At 34.4% G+C, this 19,243-nt stretch overlaps 1 protein-coding gene and 1 pseudogene across 4 annotated transcripts; both read right to left on the bottom strand.

Moving 5' to 3' along the window:
• Positions 1-4,358: 4,358 nt before the first annotated feature.
• Positions 4,359-5,356, bottom strand: LOC145792839 (citrate-binding protein-like; annotated as a pseudogene).
• A 5,206-nt stretch (positions 5,357-10,562) lies between these two features.
• On the bottom strand, positions 10,563-17,854 carry LOC114290086 (uncharacterized). Of its 4 annotated transcripts, XR_014332853.1 has the most exons (4): positions 15,126-17,854; positions 12,168-12,553; positions 11,350-11,735; positions 10,563-10,960 (listed from the first exon to the last, which is right to left on the bottom strand). XR_014332853.1 is itself a non-coding variant. In XM_082874549.1 (3 exons), the coding sequence occupies exons 1-2, from the start codon at positions 17,797-17,799 to the stop codon at positions 12,168-12,170; spliced, it is 3,060 nt and encodes a 1,019-aa protein (XP_082730675.1). In that variant the 5' UTR covers positions 17,800-17,854; the 3' UTR covers positions 10,563-11,735. The 4 variants fall into 4 exon arrangements, 2 of the variants coding, with proteins under 2 accessions (XP_082730675.1, XP_082730674.1); XR_014332852.1 differs by having other exon boundaries at positions 11,350-12,553; XM_082874549.1 differs by having other exon boundaries at positions 10,563-11,735.
• Positions 17,855-19,243: the final 1,389 nt, after the last annotated feature.

Here is a 19,243-nt window from a genome sequence, read left to right as displayed (position 1 = left end):
GTTGATTCAGAGAGCTTCTGAGCTTGTTTTTGAGACTACCCAGATTGAGAAGAGTGTTGATTTGGGTGACCCAGTTGGTGAAATCGGAAGAGCAGGTGTGATTGAGAAAAGGGTTTTTGGAGAATCGGTGATTGATGAGAGTTCTTCGATTATGGCGAAGACTGATGATGATTTTAAGTATTCGGTGCTGATGAGTTCTTCTTCCACTAAGGCAACTGATTTCACTTCAGGCAGGGGAGACAACCTTCTCCACTCCTTTATTTTCTTATTATTTTGTACAAATCCAACCCATCCTTTTTCTTTTTCATTCTTTCGACACACTCATGTTCCCCACTCAAATTTTCTACTCCTCTCTTACCTTTATTTATTTTATTTTATCTTCTCTTTTTCTTTCTCTGCAGCTGCTCCCACACGGCACATGCTTTCACTATTACTATATATTATTATTATTATTATTATTATTATTATTCTTACACAATCATACCATTAATATATTATTATTATATAGTTTTCAAGCCCACGGTTTTCCATTATTATTATTCTTATTATTATTATTATTATTTATTTTTTTTGTGTAAAAAAAAAAAAAAAGAAGAAGAAGAAGAAGAAGAAGAAGGAAAATCTGCACACCAACTCATTTTATTCATGTCGGGTCTCACCCCGATCACCATGTTTCCACATACAAAAACACAAAACAAACACAAAACAAAAAAAAAATATAAAAAAATAAAAAATAATAAAATAAAATACAAACAAACACCCACATTCACAGGTGGGATTTTTCTTCTCTATTCTGCCGCCGGTCTTTTCTTCTTGCCTCCGTCTTGGGCGGCCCTTGCCGGTATTGCCTCCGTGTTTCCCACTCCACTGGGCATGATCACTACTCCCTGCTCCCCCACTGCAGCATATGGCAGCCCTCCAAATCGGAACATAACGGTGGCCTTCCGCTTCAGCTCCTTGTTTTCCGCCTTTAGCACACTTATCTCTGCTCGCGCATCCTTATACATGCGTTGGAGCAGAGCCAGTTGGGCGTTTAACTGCTGCACCTCATTTGTCCTACTCTGCAGCCGGTTCGACAAATTTGTAACCGCAGTCATGGTTTCCACACATGACTTCAATGTATACTGATTGGCCTCCACATCCGACTGCACTGCCATTCTTTGCTCCACAGACCGCATAGGAAAGTTCAACGGAGCAAACTCCGGGGCGCTTGGTTGAGGTTCACTGGCCACCGCACCAGTTATCTCTCTTGTTGACTCGTTGAGGTCGGGAAAGAGAGTGAGCAGACCACGGGACGAAGAGGCCATATTCTGGGTAGCTGAACGGGAAGATGAGGCCATGTTATGGGTTGCTGAGTGTTTCAGAGAAGGGTTGGTTACAGAATGGCAACAGAGTGTTCCAGAATCTCTTTCTCAGAAACGGAAGAGTTTTTTTCAAAGGATTTTCGGCGGTTTCAAACTGGTTTGCACAGCCTCCGCCTCAACCTTGGTTAAATAGCCGAGGCAGACACGCGCATCATGCGCCTCTCGGCGCTCGCCGACAACATGGGCGCTCCTTTTGATAGGCACACCTTTTGATGGCACACCTTTTTATGGATTGGGCACGCCTTTTTATGGATTGGGCACGCCTTTTGAAAGATTGGGCACACCTTTTGAGGGTGCGACTTTTTAAAGGGTCCGACAAGACTCTGTAAACTGTCCCGACATTGATTCTGGTTAGCTCCTTCATGGGTCCGACAAGACTCTGTAAACTGTCCCGACATTGATTCCGGTTAGTTTCTACAAGGGTCCAGCAAGACTCCGTAAACTGTCACAACAACTGTCACAACATTGTCTGCTACAACGGTCCGACATGACCCCATAGACTGTCTTCTACATCGGTCTGACACCGCCATCCAGTGTCCTCTACAACGTTATGACACCACCATCCAGTGTCTTCACCAATGGTCTGACACGACCATACAGTATCACCTATCCTCTTTTATTTTTTATGTATTTTCTTGTTTTGTAACTCTCTCCAAACTCAAGTTGGTTAGTTCCTATCCCCCTTGAGTTTGCGGGGGCTGTTAAAATTCACCTACTACACACCTACCACTACCACCTACTACACACTCACCTACTCTCCACCTACTCCTCACCTACTACACACTCACCCTCTTCTATATATAGGAATCATTGTAATATATCAAAAAATAAAAAATATCAATCTATCAATAATACAATCATTTCTCTTTATACATTAAATTTCTACATCACATATATTCAAAGCACAAACTAACATTAGCTGGAAATAACCCCACCCCAATTCATAAAATTGAATTTGAAGCATGAAATAGTAGGGCTTCTAGTAGCAACAATAACAGAGTTTCTATAAAATTTTGTAAAGTAGCCTACCCTCATCAATGCCAAATGAAGGAACATACCCAAGGAGAGTGAGAGGGCAACACGATGGCTGTAAAGTCGATAACAGGGCTGAGAAGTGACAGCGGCGTGGCGATGAGACTGGTGGTCGCCGGCGACGAGAAATCGACCGGAGATGGACTGTGACGGGTAGGGTTTAGGGGGTAAAAAGAAAAGAAGAGAAAGAGAATAAAATAAAATAAAAATGAAAAGAAGTGGAAGTGAAATGCAAATTGTGCAATTCAAATCCAATTCCTGGCTTTAGAATATACGCCACCATGAATGTAGGCATCACTTCATTTCAAACATAACAATTGCTTGTTTAATCTAAATTGATAAACAATGACATTTGACTCATGAAACAATAGCAATAATATAACCAAACCCTAGAAATCCTATTTTAGAGGAGAAATCTTTTGTCAATGCTGGGGACAATTTCAACCCTTTGGTCTGCTTTTGCAAACAGGTCCCCCTGCTCCAGTGCCATCCCCAATTGCTGAGAACCAACCCAAACAATCTCTTTTCCATGCTTTGCAATGCATTCATCAGTGATGCAGACCAAATTGAAAAAAATATGCTATATATTTTTATTTTATTATTTTGAAATTAATAGTTGATTACGAATTTTTTAATTAGTATAAAATATTATAGAATTATTTAGTTATTTTGTTTCCTGATTTGATATGATGAAATTTTCCTACTTTATTAGTTTTGATTTTATTAGTTTCTTGTTCTTTAAGAATTACGTTTACTATAAATAATGGTTACAAACTTTAGGGTTCTTCAATTTTTGATGATTAATGAAATTGTGAGTTGATATACTCTTTTGTTCCAACCTTAGATATTATTTGAGAATCAATAATTGTTGAGCCTTTATTCTTGGCATTCTTGGTGAATCAACGAGTATAGAGAGAAATCTTGTTTCCGGTATTCTTGTTTGAATCAAAGGATTTTAAGATTGTTATTATTTTGCGTTTCACACTGCATCAATCAAAGCCTAATGTCACTACATCCCACTGGCTGTCTTTCACCCAAAAAATTCAAGAGTTGCCTTATGAGGATTGGCAACTTGTTCTCACCCCTTACAAGCTTTGTTATTTCACTTGATGAGAATGTTTTGTGCTGAATCCACAACATTATATTCTGAAAATTTTGGCTGAATAGCAATTGCATGATTCCTGCAATCACAACAACATCCATTGCCTCAAAGCATGATTGATGATGAATGGATAACAGGTTCAATTTGAACAAATTTAGCAACAAAAATTTAAACAACATTCACTAAATGGGTGTTGCCTCAAGTTTGAGAAATGTTTCTTCATCAAATTCCCAACTACTACTTACTTGTATTCGCATCCTTAAACGTGTGCTATGTAATCACCACTATTTACAGCAGAACCCTAGTGAATCAAGACAGCTGACTGCAAGTCATACATTAATCATCTGATTGTGAATGTTCAAACAAATTGTGTGCCACATCCAGTTCACCAGAAAACAGAATGCCTAACTTGGACAAATTTTGAATTTCAAAACTACTAGAATCCATCTGACCACCTCTTATTCCTTTCCTTGGCATAAACTATTAGAATCCATCTGACCACCTTATATTCCTTTCCTTGGCATAGTACATATGGATGATTCACTCACGAAGGCATGAACTTGTACTGGTTTAAGGTTTTCAAATTCTCTTCATACATTCAAGTCTGTTAGTGTTGATTCTTTCTGCATACAATGCATTGCACAAGAGGTGAGCCTCATTATGTCCCCCTCTCAGTTTTGGATTATTAATAATTTTTTCTCGATTTGGATTATTAACAAAAAATTTCCTCATACTGCTGAGGTTTATCCCAAAAAAACAAAAACAAATTCTATAACAAGTTCTCAAATTCTATTATAACATATCCCATATTTAACTGTTTCTGATATAATATTTATTTGATACATAAATGAGTTCTATAATAAGCAAACCCATTATTTCATAAGATATATAGTACAAATTGTTACAATTTCATGATCATTTTTTGTAGATTTTAATTCCTTTCCACCTTGACTCCATATAGTTGCTTGAATTATCAGGTGCAGCATAAACTCTGCACTTGAAATACAAGTCTCCCGGCCCCTGATTGTTCTTGATGAATTTCTGGACCCCATCGATGAAAACTGTCAACTTTCCCTTCATCCACGTCGTGGATCACGTTTAATTGGAACTATTTATCATATAAATTTGTGTCTACCACCTCAAACCTGTAGTACCTCATATCACCGTCATATATCCTCAGTTGCAGAGTTGTGCGCCGTGGATCTGCATTATGGTGACACCTGATGTTCCCTTTGGCACATAAAAATACCCTTCAAATTGCCATACTCCAGATGAGTAATCATGACCCTGGAAAGAAAAAAAATTCAAGTGGATTTCACATAATGATCACTAGAAACTGTGTTATTGTAGCTATGTTGTTGTGACTAGTATATTCTTCTGTGCAGGTAGAATTTTTTTTTTTTTTGGTATATGCATGTGGAGAGAGTGGAGGTTATGTATGTGGAGAGAGTGGAGGAGAGTACCTTAAGGCGAACTTCTGTGCGGGCCTGGTTCCGCTGCCATCGTAGAAGGGCTTGCTGTGGTTGTAGACCCATAATTTTCGGACTCCATCTTCATAACTGTAACGATTGCTAGAGGCACGTTGTATGGTTTTTGCAACCCAAAATTCTTTTCGGTTAGTGGCATGAGGGTGAATCCATCTGTGGGATCAGCAGAGCAAAACAGAACAAGTTTTGCTGAAAATGTCACAAGAACAAGGAATAGAAGACTGTTCTTGTGAGAAATTTCCATGTTTTGTCTGCAGAGCTAGGACTTCTATGAAGTAGAGCACTGATTGAAGTTGTGAAGGTGCTTTGCTTAGGGACTTGGAAGCCTATTTGTGCTCAAATTTCGTGTGGGCTTGCCACTGGCAGACAGCTGCTTTGTTGTAGTAAGTCAAGAAATTAAATATAAAATCAGACATAGAGGCTTGGTTTGGAAAATGCTCTTCAAGTAGTTTATTTATATATTTCAATTTTTTTGTACTGTTTTGTAGGATATGGTAGTTGAAAAAGTCGATGAGTTTCTCAAATGCTAAAAAAATTTGCTTTTGTTATTGAGAAAGTTTAGGTGGGGATTAGAATTTTGTCTTTAGTGAATTTTTCTTCTTTTTTTTGGCCTTCTAGACTAAAAAGACTTGAAAAGTATTCTTTTTAATGAAAATTAAAAAAAAAAAAAAATTTCACTGAAGACAGAAAGTTTGAAATGAAAATGACTTTTTAAGCATTTGCCAAACAAAGTGGATCTTGTTAATTATTTTTTCTTAAATAAGCAAAATGTTTTGCACTTAAATAGTCAAAAAGTTATTTTTTATTTTTTATTTTTGAAACCAAACAGAACCAGAAAATAACATGATTTTTTAGAAGTTGATCTCACCAACAAATCTTGTGCCTAATTAAAAAATGTTAAAATTTTGTCTTATGATTTGCAGACATGAATGTCTTTGGTTCAGTTTTAGTGAAGGACTAGGATCCTCTAAAATGTCTTTGAAGATGTGACCTCTGTTTTGTGCTTGTTAGTAATGCCAAAATGATTCATTGCATACTAGAAAAAGTTCAATTTGCACGTCAATTGCGTTGCTCTTCCTTTGGCAGGCCTTTATGAATTTGTTTTTGATTAGCGCTGCAAAACGAACCAAGTTAGTTGACCTCAACTCGTGTTTAATTCGTTTAAGATCAACTCGTTATATAAATAAATCAAATTTAAGCATATTTTAAAGTTTCTTAAATTTTTAAACAAAATTTGAACAACATACCACTCGCTCAATAAGCATATGTGTATCAAAAAAAACCAAACTATTCAAGCTCGACTCATGTTTAGCTCATTAAAAACTCATACAAAATATGTTTATTATGTAAACAAGCCAAACTTTGAACAATTTTGAAACTAAAGTTTTCAAATAAAACTTAGACAACCCGCTGCTCGACTCAACTCTTTTGCAGCTCTATTCTTGATGGCCATTGCGTGAGTATAAGAATTCAAAATTGTTTTTGATAGGCAGGGAGACTCTTCATCTGATTGCTACTGTTATACTTATCTAAGCTTGATTACTACCTTTGGATTTTAAAGTGAGTCTTAGGTGAATTATTATTGTTATTATTTTCTGCCAATCTTTTGTCAAATTTTCCCCAGCAAATCAGAGGGGATACCACTCCGGAATGAAACTTTTGATATCACACACGAATTGTTTTCTCTCTTGAAAAGATAAAATATCACCGTGTGAACAAAACATTAAATTACGAATATACCTATTCAAAAATCGACCACTATTCTAAATATTAGTAAGTTGAAGAACAGAGTTCAATGGAGTGCCATAGTGCGGCGGCGGTTGTTTCCATCATTGAAGTTAGAGTCTCGAACTGAGCTTTTCGAATTACGAAAGGCAAAAAAGTGCTTAGTTTCGTTGCAAAAATCAATGCAAGTATCATATTTACTTTCTTTCGCAATAACTTCATTTTCACCTGCTTCTCCTCGTTGCACTTTACATCAGTGATTAACAAGTTAAGAATTTGATTCATTATTTCGTTGGGAAACTTTAGCTTTTGGTGACGGCCAATGTTTCTGAAAATAAAAGCATGCAAATATGGCATTGTCCGTGTTGCAACTGAGTGATTCAGCAGTTATACAGATGATATTTTTCTTAGTACTGTAAAATTTTGCCTTCTTATGATAAAAGACATGCTGGTTGTGCTGCAACTAGAGGTGTTAAAATGGGCAAATTTGGACCAGGTCAAAATGGGTTGTATATTTAAAACAATTTGATCCAAATTTACCTATTTAATAAATGAGTTTAAGAGAGTTAGGTTGAATTGGATATGGATATGGATTAGACAAATGAACCTGACCAACCAGCTTACTTGGTGCTTTGATGGCAGCATTGGTGGTGGTGGTTGTGGTATGGTATTGGTGGTATCAGATTAAAAGAGTTTAAATGGATATTCAACCCATATAAATTCAATTTTAATTTGATTTGGAAGATGCAACCTATTTAAGTCCATTTATAGATTTGGACGGTTTAAACATATTTTAAATGGATGTACTAGAACAGGTTCATGGTTTCAAGTTGAATTTGTCACCTCTAATTACAACATCAGTTTGAGGGTTAATTGTCATGGGATGTAATTATGCACAAAAAGAGTGACATCATCTTCTATTTAGAAAGCACAAAGAACAGTCTCAATTAGCACATAGCATCAAAGTCTATTTTATCTTTTAAACTTTAGTGTGTTTTTTTTCTTTCAACTTTATTTGTGTGACCTGCTTTAATTTGGCAGAATGTATTTGTTTTTTAATTTTGAATAATTTTGTATTGAGGGTAGACCTCTTTTCCCAATCTTAGTCTATAGTTTGTGTTGAAGCTTTCACATAGAATAAAATGTAGAATTTTGTAGTCATTGATAATATGAGATACATTACACACCTTCATTACAAGACCTTATGATATGAAAAACATATATATCCTATTGTGTATAATACATACTATCAAAATAGAACAAAGGGTATAATAGTCCCAAAAAAATTATAAATCAGGAAAAAAGGATCTCTTGGGATATAAGTCTAAATATATGGAATTGATGGAACACAAGAAAACCTTGTAGGTTTATTGGATTATAAATCTACTAAAAGGGATTTATAAATAAATCTCCCTATAAATTATGCTTTGCAGCTTTCCTCTTTATATTAAATCCCAAAATTTTCAATTATAATAGTTAATTATTTACATTTTTAATTAAGTTGTAATGTGATTATTTTGTTAAATGTTAAATTTAGGAAAGAAAATTTGGCATGTGACCCATATGTGGGGCATTTTTAAGGGCATATAAGTAACTTTAATACATATGTTACTCTCTCTAATGTATTTTTTTTCTTTTAATTGTATTTTCCTGTCCTAAAAAATTCTTATTTTTGTCCTAAAAAATATTTCATGTATGAGACACATATCATTTTTGTCAATCAATTTAACACTAGACTAAACATAAGGACTACATTTTTATTTTTTTAGATAGGGAAAGCAATTACAAAACAGAAGGGACCTTAGATGCAATCAACAACAATAAGGATGAAGGAATAGCTTTTACCTTCTATCCAAAGGTGTGGAAAATCAAAATCAAAGACTAACCTACATAGGCAATGAGCCACAGAATTACCCTCGCGATGCACATGCGAGACAGGTGAAGACGGGAAACTAAAGTAGATATCGGTATAAAATGCAAGAGTGCAAAATATAATTTATCTATAAAAAAAAAAAGTATAGAAAAATGAATTTTTTGTGTAACTATGCCAATAGGATACAAGTTTAACTCGAGCAATTTAATTCACTTGACAATCCTATGGATATAGATGTAAGACAAAATAGTTGCATCTATCGCTATTATAAATACAAATATTTTATCTCACATCTATGCAATGATGAACATTACTTTATGTACGCATAAACTTTTTTTTTCTTCGTACATAGCATTCCTGAGAGGTGACTCAATTATTAGATCACTTCAGCTGTCGCTTAAGACTTATGAAAAAATTTCAAAGAATTCTTACGATCAAAAACCTTAACTTTTAAAAAACTTGATTAGATAATATCGTATTTTGATGTTTACTTTTAAGACTTGCAAAATCTTAAGCAATTTTTATTTTTGTAAAGCAACTTCACATTGATTTTGCCTGATGATCTTTATGGCATTCACAACTTAATTGAAGATATTTGTCTTATACATATGGCTTGTTCTACCAAGCGGATTGCACAACAGCATAGATTCTATTTTCATTGATCTAAATTTTAATCTAGTTAGTTTTGTGTATAAATAATCAATAAATTTTTTTGAATTAATTTAGTAATCGTAAATTCTATCATTGTAAAAATTAAATAAATATATGCACATAAGAGTCCATATGATAAACAATTTAATAAATCATTATAATTGAACCCGTAGTCAACCTCAGGAACTCAACTTTAGCGGATTGCAACAATCCACCTGTTCTTATTTCAAACAAGATGTTCAGCTAAAGGGCTAGGTTAAAATAGCTTATTAAAAGATAAAATAGGTTAAAATAGTTAATAAGACAAAATGTCACATCCAACCCATAATAATTACACTTTTTTTTCTCACAACCATCAAATCAACTACAAAAATAAAAGCCAACTAACTTCCCACACACAACTATTTTAGCCAGTTTAAAATAGCTAAAAAGTCAAATAGTCAATTAAAATAGCCCACTTCCCAAACACAACATTTCGATTTTTATTTGATCTACTAATATGTTGTCTGTGAATTTAGAATTTGCTTGTGTATATTTTCTAAAATGTTCATCTTAAATACAATAAACTTCTTAAGCAAATCAAGATATCTTGACTTTGCTCATTTTTTTGGTAATAATTCAACAACACTTCTTTGTTGACAAAAGTGGTCATGTGAATGGTTATGAGTTCATTTGTATTAGTTTGCTTTGTGTGTTAGACCTACATGTGCACATGTTTGAGATTGATGTCTAGAGATTGGGCCAGACAAAAGGCTTAAAGCTTTTGCAGAATCAATGTTGAAGGAATGATTTGGATACTTGAAATTGACTTTCTAGTAAATGTTTCTGTATGGTGAGGATGTTTTACAATGTGTTTGAATTGATATTTTTTTACAACTGAAAGCCTTTTTTTTTTTTTTTTTTTTTTTGATCAGCCTGAAGCAAAGATTTTATTAATCAAAAGTAGATCAAGAAACTTACAAAAAGTGGGAACAAACGCTGCATCATTATCAAAAACATAGCATCCCAACTATGTTGGCATCCTATGTGTGATTAATCATGAGCAATCCCACAACAAACCAAAAAACCAGAATCGGAGAGGTTTCAATATGGCTACACAAAAAAGAAGCAGAACAGAGGAAACAGAGCAAAAGCTCAAGCCCCAGCACCATGCCTACACTGCTGCAAATTGAAGATCAGATTATAAACTTAAAGCCCTTTTTGAGGTTTAAGGACTTACAAAGATTTAGCATTTCTTTGTTTATTCGAGAGAATGAGTGGAAGGAGGAAAGAGTTTATGAAATGATCAAGGAATTATCCATCCTATGCAAATTGGTTCCAACCTTGAATGCTTGTTAAATATCATAGGTGTGATTCATGAACTTCATTTCATATACAAAGCAATCACAAGTGAACCATAGGAATAAAGAGATCGTAAGAAAAACACCACCTAAGTCTAGTATAGGAGGCAGAATCCTAAAAAATGCAAGCAACACACCACACCAGACCACTACCCTGCTAGACGTGAAATCAAAACAAAACACATAAAACAAGACAAACAAACCCACCCACCCAAAACTTAGATGATTGCCCTCTGGTTGAGATGCCCAACGAAGACTCAGTTGAATCCTTGCATTTCTCGAAAAACAAGCTTGGTTCTCTTGGCTTTTGGAACTCAGGACTAAAGTCGTAGATGTCCAATAATAGTGGAGCCAAGTTCCCATGGAAAATCTTGTTCACCAGCTACCTGGAAATACAAAAATCAAGAAGACAGGATATTATACAATGTCGTACATGTTGATAGCATGCAAGATGGCCAGAGCTTGAGTGTGTCTATTATTCATGGTTGGATTACGCTGATCACAGAGCCTACTTGTTGATCGAGAGCCAAGATAAATATATGTAATACAACAAGTGAGCTACTGCAAAATTCAAGACACATTATTGTATCTCTAACTGTGATGGAAATTATAGAGGATTGATACTTTTAAATTACGCATATAAAAGTTTGTAAAATGGTAATTAGTAGAACAGAGTAGCAAAATAGACTGGAAACAGGGTGAAATTGAATGGTATAAGAAGACAACTGAAAGCAAGAACATCATGCAATCCAAGAATAAAAAGGAAAATAAATACTCAAGAGCTCGAGCAGTTGATGTCAAAGAGTTGTCCTAATGTAATCGTGTAGAATTGATTTTGTAGTGTTGGCCTTTGCTTTGATAGTATCGTAGCAACTTGTTGCATGGTTGGCCGAGACAGTGGAGTGGTGTGTAAACATGCAAATGCTAGTTTCGCAACAACAACTATTTGCTCTGCCACTTGATTCCTCGGAGGTAGGAGGCGTTGGTCCAAGACGTCCTTCAAAAATATCCCTTGCGCAGTTGATGTTGATGATGAGGACGAAGATGATGATAAAGAGGAGATTAGATCACCCGGATGCTTCCCCATAATCACTTCCAGTGCTAGCACCCCAAAACTATAAACATCGCACTTCTCATTTACTTCCATTGTATAAGCAAGTTCTGCCCAAAATTAAAAATGCCCAACAACAAAAAATAGTTAAATAAAGAAAGGGTGGAAAAGAAAACAAAAATGCTCCTGGCCCATTTCCAGACATTGATTAAATTGCTTGGAATTCTTTGATAAATGATGCGAATAGTTTAGGGTTCCAAAAAAAGGAAATTATATAAATGCTTGATCGAGAGCCAAGATAAATATATGTAATACAACAAGTGAGCTACTGCAAAATTCAAGACACATTATTGTATCTCTAACTGTGATGGAAATTATAGAGGATTGATACTTTTAAATTACGCATATAAAAGTTTGTAAAATGGTAATTAGTAGAATAGAGTAGCAAAATAGACTGGAAACAGGGTGAAATTGAATGGTATAAGAAGACAACTGAAAGCAAGAACATCATGCAATCCAAGAATAAAAAGGAAAATAAATACTTAAGAGCTCGAGCAGTTGATGTCAAAGAGTTGTCCTAATGTAATCGTGTAGAATTGATTTTGTAGTGTTGGCCTTTGCTTTGATAGTATCGTAGCAACTTGTTGCATGGTTGGCCGAGATAGTGGAGTGGTGTGTAAACATGCAAATGCTAGTTTCGCAACAACAACTATTTGCTCTGCCACTTGATTCCTTGGAGGTAGGAGGCGTTGGTCCAAGACGTCCTTCAAAAATATCCCTTGCGCAGTTGATGTTGATGATGAGGACGAAGATGATGATAAAGAGGAGATTAGATCACCCGGATGCTTCCCCATAATCACTTCCAGTGCTAGCACCCCAAAACTATAAACATCGCACTTCTCATTTACTTCCATTGTATAAGCAAGTTCTGCCCAAAATTAAAAATGCCCAACAACAAAAAAATAGTTAAATAAAGAAAGGGTGGAAAAGAAAACAAAAATGCTCCTGGCCCATTTCCAAACATTGATTAAATTGCTTGGAATTCTTTGATAAATGATGCGAATAGTTTAGGGTTCCAAAAAAAGGAAATTATATAAATGCTTGATGAATGCCAATGCCGACATTTCAGAATATGAAAACCTAAGAACCATGAATGTGTTAAAATAGGATAGTTAGTTCATTGAAGCAACTACCTACCTTTCCATACATGATTTTCAAGACATCAATAGGATTGTTAGTCACCAATATTAACTAAAGTCCTTCAAGTGTTATTAGTCTTTTTGATTTGATGACCAACCTAAACAATTTGAGAGAAATAAAGAATTAAAGAAAATTATCTCACTGCCAAATGTTAACAGTATAAATAAAAGTTTTTGAAGCAATGAACTATATCAACAATGCTAGGGATACTAACAGTCTTACTAATAATCTTACTAACACACTCACAAGCACTCACAAGTTTTGATAAGATCAACCATCGCTTGGTATGGGACCTATATCAACTTGTGAGTGTGTTAGTAAGATTGTTAACATCCCCAACATTTACAGTTGCTTTTGAAGGACTGTTCACAAGTGCAAGGATGGATGCATGATTTTAATCATAGGGGGAGAACTTATTATGAAGGAGAGAAAAATACTACTTGTGTTGCTTAGTTTGGATAATTTTCACTGACAAAAATGTGCATTTTGTAGTCACTGTAGACATGGGTAAAGTTAAAAGATGACGATTGAATCTATTGACAAGAGAATAAATTATAGACTTTCTTGCTTTACAAACACTTTGGCACAACTCAAATATTATTAATAATTTTTGAAATTGGAATGTCTAATTTTTTAACTGGAATTTCAAATGTAAATTAAATTTACTTGCAAGCAAGCTTGCAAATATCTTTAATTTTGAAAAATCAATCAGTTTTTTTAATTCTTGTAATCGAGTATCGCATGTAATTGTAAAATGTCAACTCGAAAATGCTCAATGGTAATATGATCTCTTTGTTGGCAAGTATGGCTTCCATCGAATGTAATTAAATCAAAGAAGAAGAAGAAGAAACAGAATAAAGAAAGACAGAATTTAAATACAGAAATAAGAAAAGGACGAAGAATTGAAAGTATAAGTTGTTTTAAAATAGAGATGGAAAAGAGGAAGAAAAAGTGAAAATGGAAATTGAGTGTTGGGAAGAATTTAAATAACAAAAAAGATAGAGGAAAAAATTGAGGAAAGAGAAGAAAAAGAAGAGAAGAGAAGAACAGAAACAAACAAGAAGAATAAGAGGCAGAGAGAGAAAGGAAACCTAGAGTTAGAAGAGTAAGATTGAAACTTAACACTACAAATCGAGTTAAAGAAAATCAATAAAATCTTGGAGGGGTGAGCCTATATAATTTATAAATATTGATAACTAATACCACTATATCTAAGGAGTTATTTCAAAATTTTGGGGTGGCGGTCGCCCTGCCAACCCCCTCGATCCATCCCTGCACAAGTAGTAGGTCATTAGAGCGGGCCAAAGTCTCAACTATAACCATAAATACCAAAATAAAGGAAACACATAGAATCGTGCTGAAATATTCATTTTCTTAAATGAAAGTTAAACAAAGAGAAAATATTCCATGTCTTGCAAAAAAGAGTTTTTATTTTTTACTTTTTGGAAAATCTTGACGACATACGGAGAAATTTATTAATAATCTAAAATCGAGAGGGGTAATAAGCCTTACCTCTCAAGCAATAGAAGAAAAAAAATATTCATGCTAAAGAATGGGTAAATTACACTGTACATCCTTATACTTTACATCTAATCACACCTTATCTTCTGACCTTTTATTTGTTTTACTCAACCCTCCAGACTTCAAGTCAAATTGGAATTGGGCCCATTTGTATAACTTTGTTTCAAAAACTAACAAAGAATAATCATGTGATAGAATTAATTACAATTAGCCCCCCGACACTTTTATCAAAATCTCACTTTATTCCTTATCAACTTGTATTTTTATCAAAATCTCATTTTAAGACAATGTTATATGCTTAGGCCCGATTGAAACTGGGCTTGAAGTCTAGGGGCTGACTGAAATAATTTAAAAGTCAAGGGGCAAAGTAATAAATGGTGTAAAGTATAGGGATACAATGTAATTTGGTCCAAAAAAGAATCAACACTAACAAACTTGAATATATATATATACAAAGTACCCAACCTGTCTAAAGCCACAACATGCTTAACCAATCTACAAGGCTCTTAAAAAGTAGAGAAGTAAGAATTATTATCACAACCCCAATTAGCTAACACATCTGCAACTCTATTTACTTACTTCAGTGCATATTTTTCATCTAAAATGGTTTTTCAGTAGCTATGCTCATCATACATCAGAATTTAAGGGTATGCATATTAGAAAAAATTGGAATAACAAGCTTAAATCTAGCAATTTGTCATCATTAGCAAGTTAAAATGAACAAACACTACATGGGTAATTTAATTGGAAATAAATCATTGCAATAGAAAAATATATACCAGGAGCAGCATAACCAAAGGTCCCAGCAAATGACGTCCAATTGGATGACTTGAGATTCATAAATCTAGCTGTGCCAAAATCAGAGATGTGAGCCACATACTCCAAATCAAACAAAACATTCTTGCTTGATATATCTCGATGGATGATTGGTTGAAAACAATCATGGTGCATATAAGATAGAGCGTTTGCCACACCTTTAACAGTGTTCACTCTCTTAATCCAATCAAAGACTACTATATCATTGTCCGTGCTTAGTACCTTTCCCAAGCTTCCCCCTTCCAAGAACTCATAAACCAAAAACGAGTGCCTTGGGTGTGAACAATAGCCATACAGCTTTACAATGTTGTGATGTCGAATCTCAGTTAATGCACTGATCTCACTTGTAAACCCTTTTAGATTAGCCGAGTCATCATCAAGTGTTGCATGAAGTTTCTTCACAGCAACTGCTTGACCATTTGGCAGGTCAGCTCTATAAACAATACCATATCCTCCCTCTCCAACACAATATTTGGCACTAAAGTTCTCAGTGACTTCAATGATGTTTTCATAGACCATTTTTCCATCATAGCTCCATATTGTAAAAACATTATCATGGTTTACTCGTGATGGCTCATTTTTTGTGTTCCTCACTTTCTTATGAAAAGCCATGAAAATTCCAAGAACCATTAGCAAAAGAAACAAAATTCCAAAAACAAGAAGTACAGTCAGTAACGTAACTTTCTTGCCCTTTTTTTCAACATCCCCATTGTTCAATTTTGTCAAGCAAGCCTTAAGACCTGTAGCATTACCACATAAACCTTTATTACCTTTGAGTGCCTCGAATGGAGCCTCTTGGAAGGCCTTGATGTCAGGAAGAGGACCCTCTAACTGATTATATGACACATCAATGGAAGTAAGACTTACCATTTTATTGAAAGAAGATGGTATAAAACCAAAGAACTCATTGTGGGAGAGATTCAACCTTTCTAAGCTTCGCAATTCTCCAATCTGTTGTGGTATCTTACCAATTAGCAAGTTATTACCAAGATCAAGACTTTGAAGAGTGTTAATCTGGCCTATTTCAATAGGAATGCTTTCCCCAAATCTATTATTGCTCAAATTTAAGTCCAATAGTTTTAAGTAGTCTCCAAGTTCTCTAGGGATTGAGCCACTTAGATCATTTGCTGCCAAGTTAAGGTGCTCTAAATTGGACAACTTACTTAATTCTGGAGGAATATTGCCTAATAGATAGTTATCATCCAGCTTAAGGTTGTATAGTGAAACCAACTTTCCCAATGTCAATGGGATCTCTCCAACTAGATGATTTGAAGAGAGATCAAGAATGGATAGCTGAGTTGCCCCTACTAACTCAGATGGTATCTTACCAGAAATTTTATTGTTGGACATTTTGAGACTAGTTAAATTGTGGCATTTTCCCCAGTTTTTAGATAGCTCACCATAAAAATTGTTATGACTCAAATCAATGTAATCCAAGCTTGGGTATACGCCAAAATCTTCTGATATATTGCCCGACAGTTGGTTTCCATCAAGTCTGACTCGATATAGGCTATGGCAATTTTTCAAGCTTTTTGGGATAGGACCCGTGAGATTGTTGTCATCTGCACTTAATTCTGTAAGTAATCCACTAAAGCATATGTTTTCTGGTAAATGACCAACGAGCTTGTTGTAACCTATCTGAAACCATTTCAAATGTGTAAGATTGTTCAATCTTGGAGGAATAGAGCCAGTGAGTTGGTTATCAATGAATAACAAATAACCGAGTTGTTTTAAATATCCTATCTCTGAAGGAATGGAGCCTGATAATGTATTTATACTTAAATCTAATATATTCAACTTTGTCAAGTTTCCAATTGTCGAAGGAATGAGCCCTGAAAGCATATTTCCAGCAAGGTGCAAAGTGGTTAACATGCCTAAGTTTCCTATAGATCCAGGGATTGATCCAGTGAGTTTGTTCGTTGAGAGTGCGAGATTAACGAGAGACCTCAGCATCCCAATTTCTTGAGGGATTGATCCGGAAAGTTGGTTATCATAAAGGTACAGAATGGTTAAGTTGCCCAAGTTTCCAATTGAAGAAGGGATTGAACCTGTGAGATTGTTAATAGACAAGCTGAGCTCATTGAGAGAGTTGAGGAATCCTATTTGTTGAGGGACGGAGCCACCGATTTGGTTTCTATTCATGTACAAGAACCTTAGATTAATTAGTTGGCCTATTTCGGTCGGAATTGTTCCAGAGAGATCGTTAAAAGCCAAGACAAGGTAGGTGAGTCTCCAAAGGCTACCAATATGAGGGGGGATGGTCCCATAAAGTGAGTTGTTAAAAAGTCGAAGTTCGAGGAGATGAGGAAAGGATGAGAAATTAAGATTAGAAAGAGTACCTTTCAAACCATAACTCTGAAGGTCTATATGGGCAACTCTACCGGCCTTGTTGCAACGAATTCCAAGCCAAGTGCAATGGTTGGTTCCAACCCAGGAGGACAGGAGAGTTTGAGTTTGGTTGTGAAGGCTAGCTTTCCACGTCAAGAGAGCCGTGGCTTCAGTTGGTTGTTTTCCAGTTAAGGAAGAAGCAAAAGCAGCATAATAAAAAAAAGTGGGCAATGCAAGGATGATGAGGCAGAGTAAAAGGGGTGGGAAAGAAAGAAAGTGGTTGGGAAGTATATTGGGCAAGAATGTCATTGTATTGCAGGCTTGTTTGTTACTAATAGAATAGAAAGCTATGAAAGACAGTAATAGGATGGAGGGATGAAGAGCTGCAAGAGCATGGAGAGATATTTATAGACAATACAACTTGGAAAATTATTTTTTTTTATCGAACATGGAGAGGTATTTCTCTCGATAGTTTTGGTTTGGATCCTCCACTAGGAAGTATTCAATTTTGGGAAATTGATGACCAATAAGATCATGCCAGATCGATGCATATGAAAGAGATATCTTTGGACCATCACTTCTGTAACAAATTAGACAACATAAGCATCCAATCATTTGGATGAACGACCTTGCCCCATGTTTGATCCTCCAATAGTTTCATTTGCAGCTCTCACCATATTATTATAAATTAGGATGAAATACATTTCTATAAATATACTTTTTCGTGTTACTTTGATTTTTAAAATTTTTAATATTATCATTCAAATATTCACTTTGAGTCGAATTGAATTGATTCAATTTTAAACAAATCATCTAAATCAACAAAATGATAATGAAATAATATCTATAGTTTCTAAAATATGAATTTCATGTTATTTTGGACTCTAATATTTTAATTTTTGTCACTTTAAATCCTAAACTTTTTTATTTTTATTTTTTCAGTTTAATTTTATGACTTTATCATTTATCATTTATCATAATCATTCTGTTGATAATTTAAACAACACAATGATACATAATTTTCAAATTACAACTTTTAATAATAACAATAATATTATATGCAGACTTGACTTGCCTTTTGGCAATTCCTGTCATTTTGTTTTTTTTAATAAGAATAATATCAGGATATAATTTTGAAAATAATTATAAATTAATAATAAATTTTATTAATATTAATAATTAAAATTATAAATTTTTTCATGCATATGTAATAATTTTATCAACTTACATATTTTTAGTAATTTACTTTTTTTTTATTATTATTATTACAAAATTGTTATGAACCATGACATATCTATCCAGATTTTTCTAGATAGAGGAATACGTGGTAAAGATTGAATTTATATAGTGTGAGATCTGTATATAAAATAAATAGAAACTATTAATATAAAATTTTGAATAATTTTTTATTTTTATATTTGAATCCATAATATTACTTTTATTGTTATAGGTAGACTTGACTTGACTTTGGGTGGATACTCTTGTCATCTTGTTCTGTTCTTGATGGACCATAAATCATAGATGCAGGAATGTGTGTATATATAATATATGTGATCAGGGCCGGCCTTGAGATTTTGGGGACTCAAGGCGAACTGCAGAAATTGGGCCCTCTTATATTGAAAAAAAAAAATTCATAGATAAAATGATAAGTTACAATTTTTTTATTTGTTTGTAGCCACAAAAAAATTTACTTGCACATATAATCATTAAAGTTATAAATAAAAATTTATTTTCATTTATTAAGATAGGAAGC

This window comes from Camellia sinensis, chromosome 6 (genome assembly GCF_055761805.1).
Source record: "Camellia sinensis isolate YWXY chromosome 6, ASM5576180v1, whole genome shotgun sequence".
Taxonomy (NCBI): Eukaryota; Viridiplantae; Streptophyta; class Magnoliopsida; order Ericales; family Theaceae; genus Camellia; species Camellia sinensis.
The sequence above is the reverse complement of the archived record's forward strand: the minus strand, read 5'-3'. Positions and strand labels throughout refer to the sequence as shown.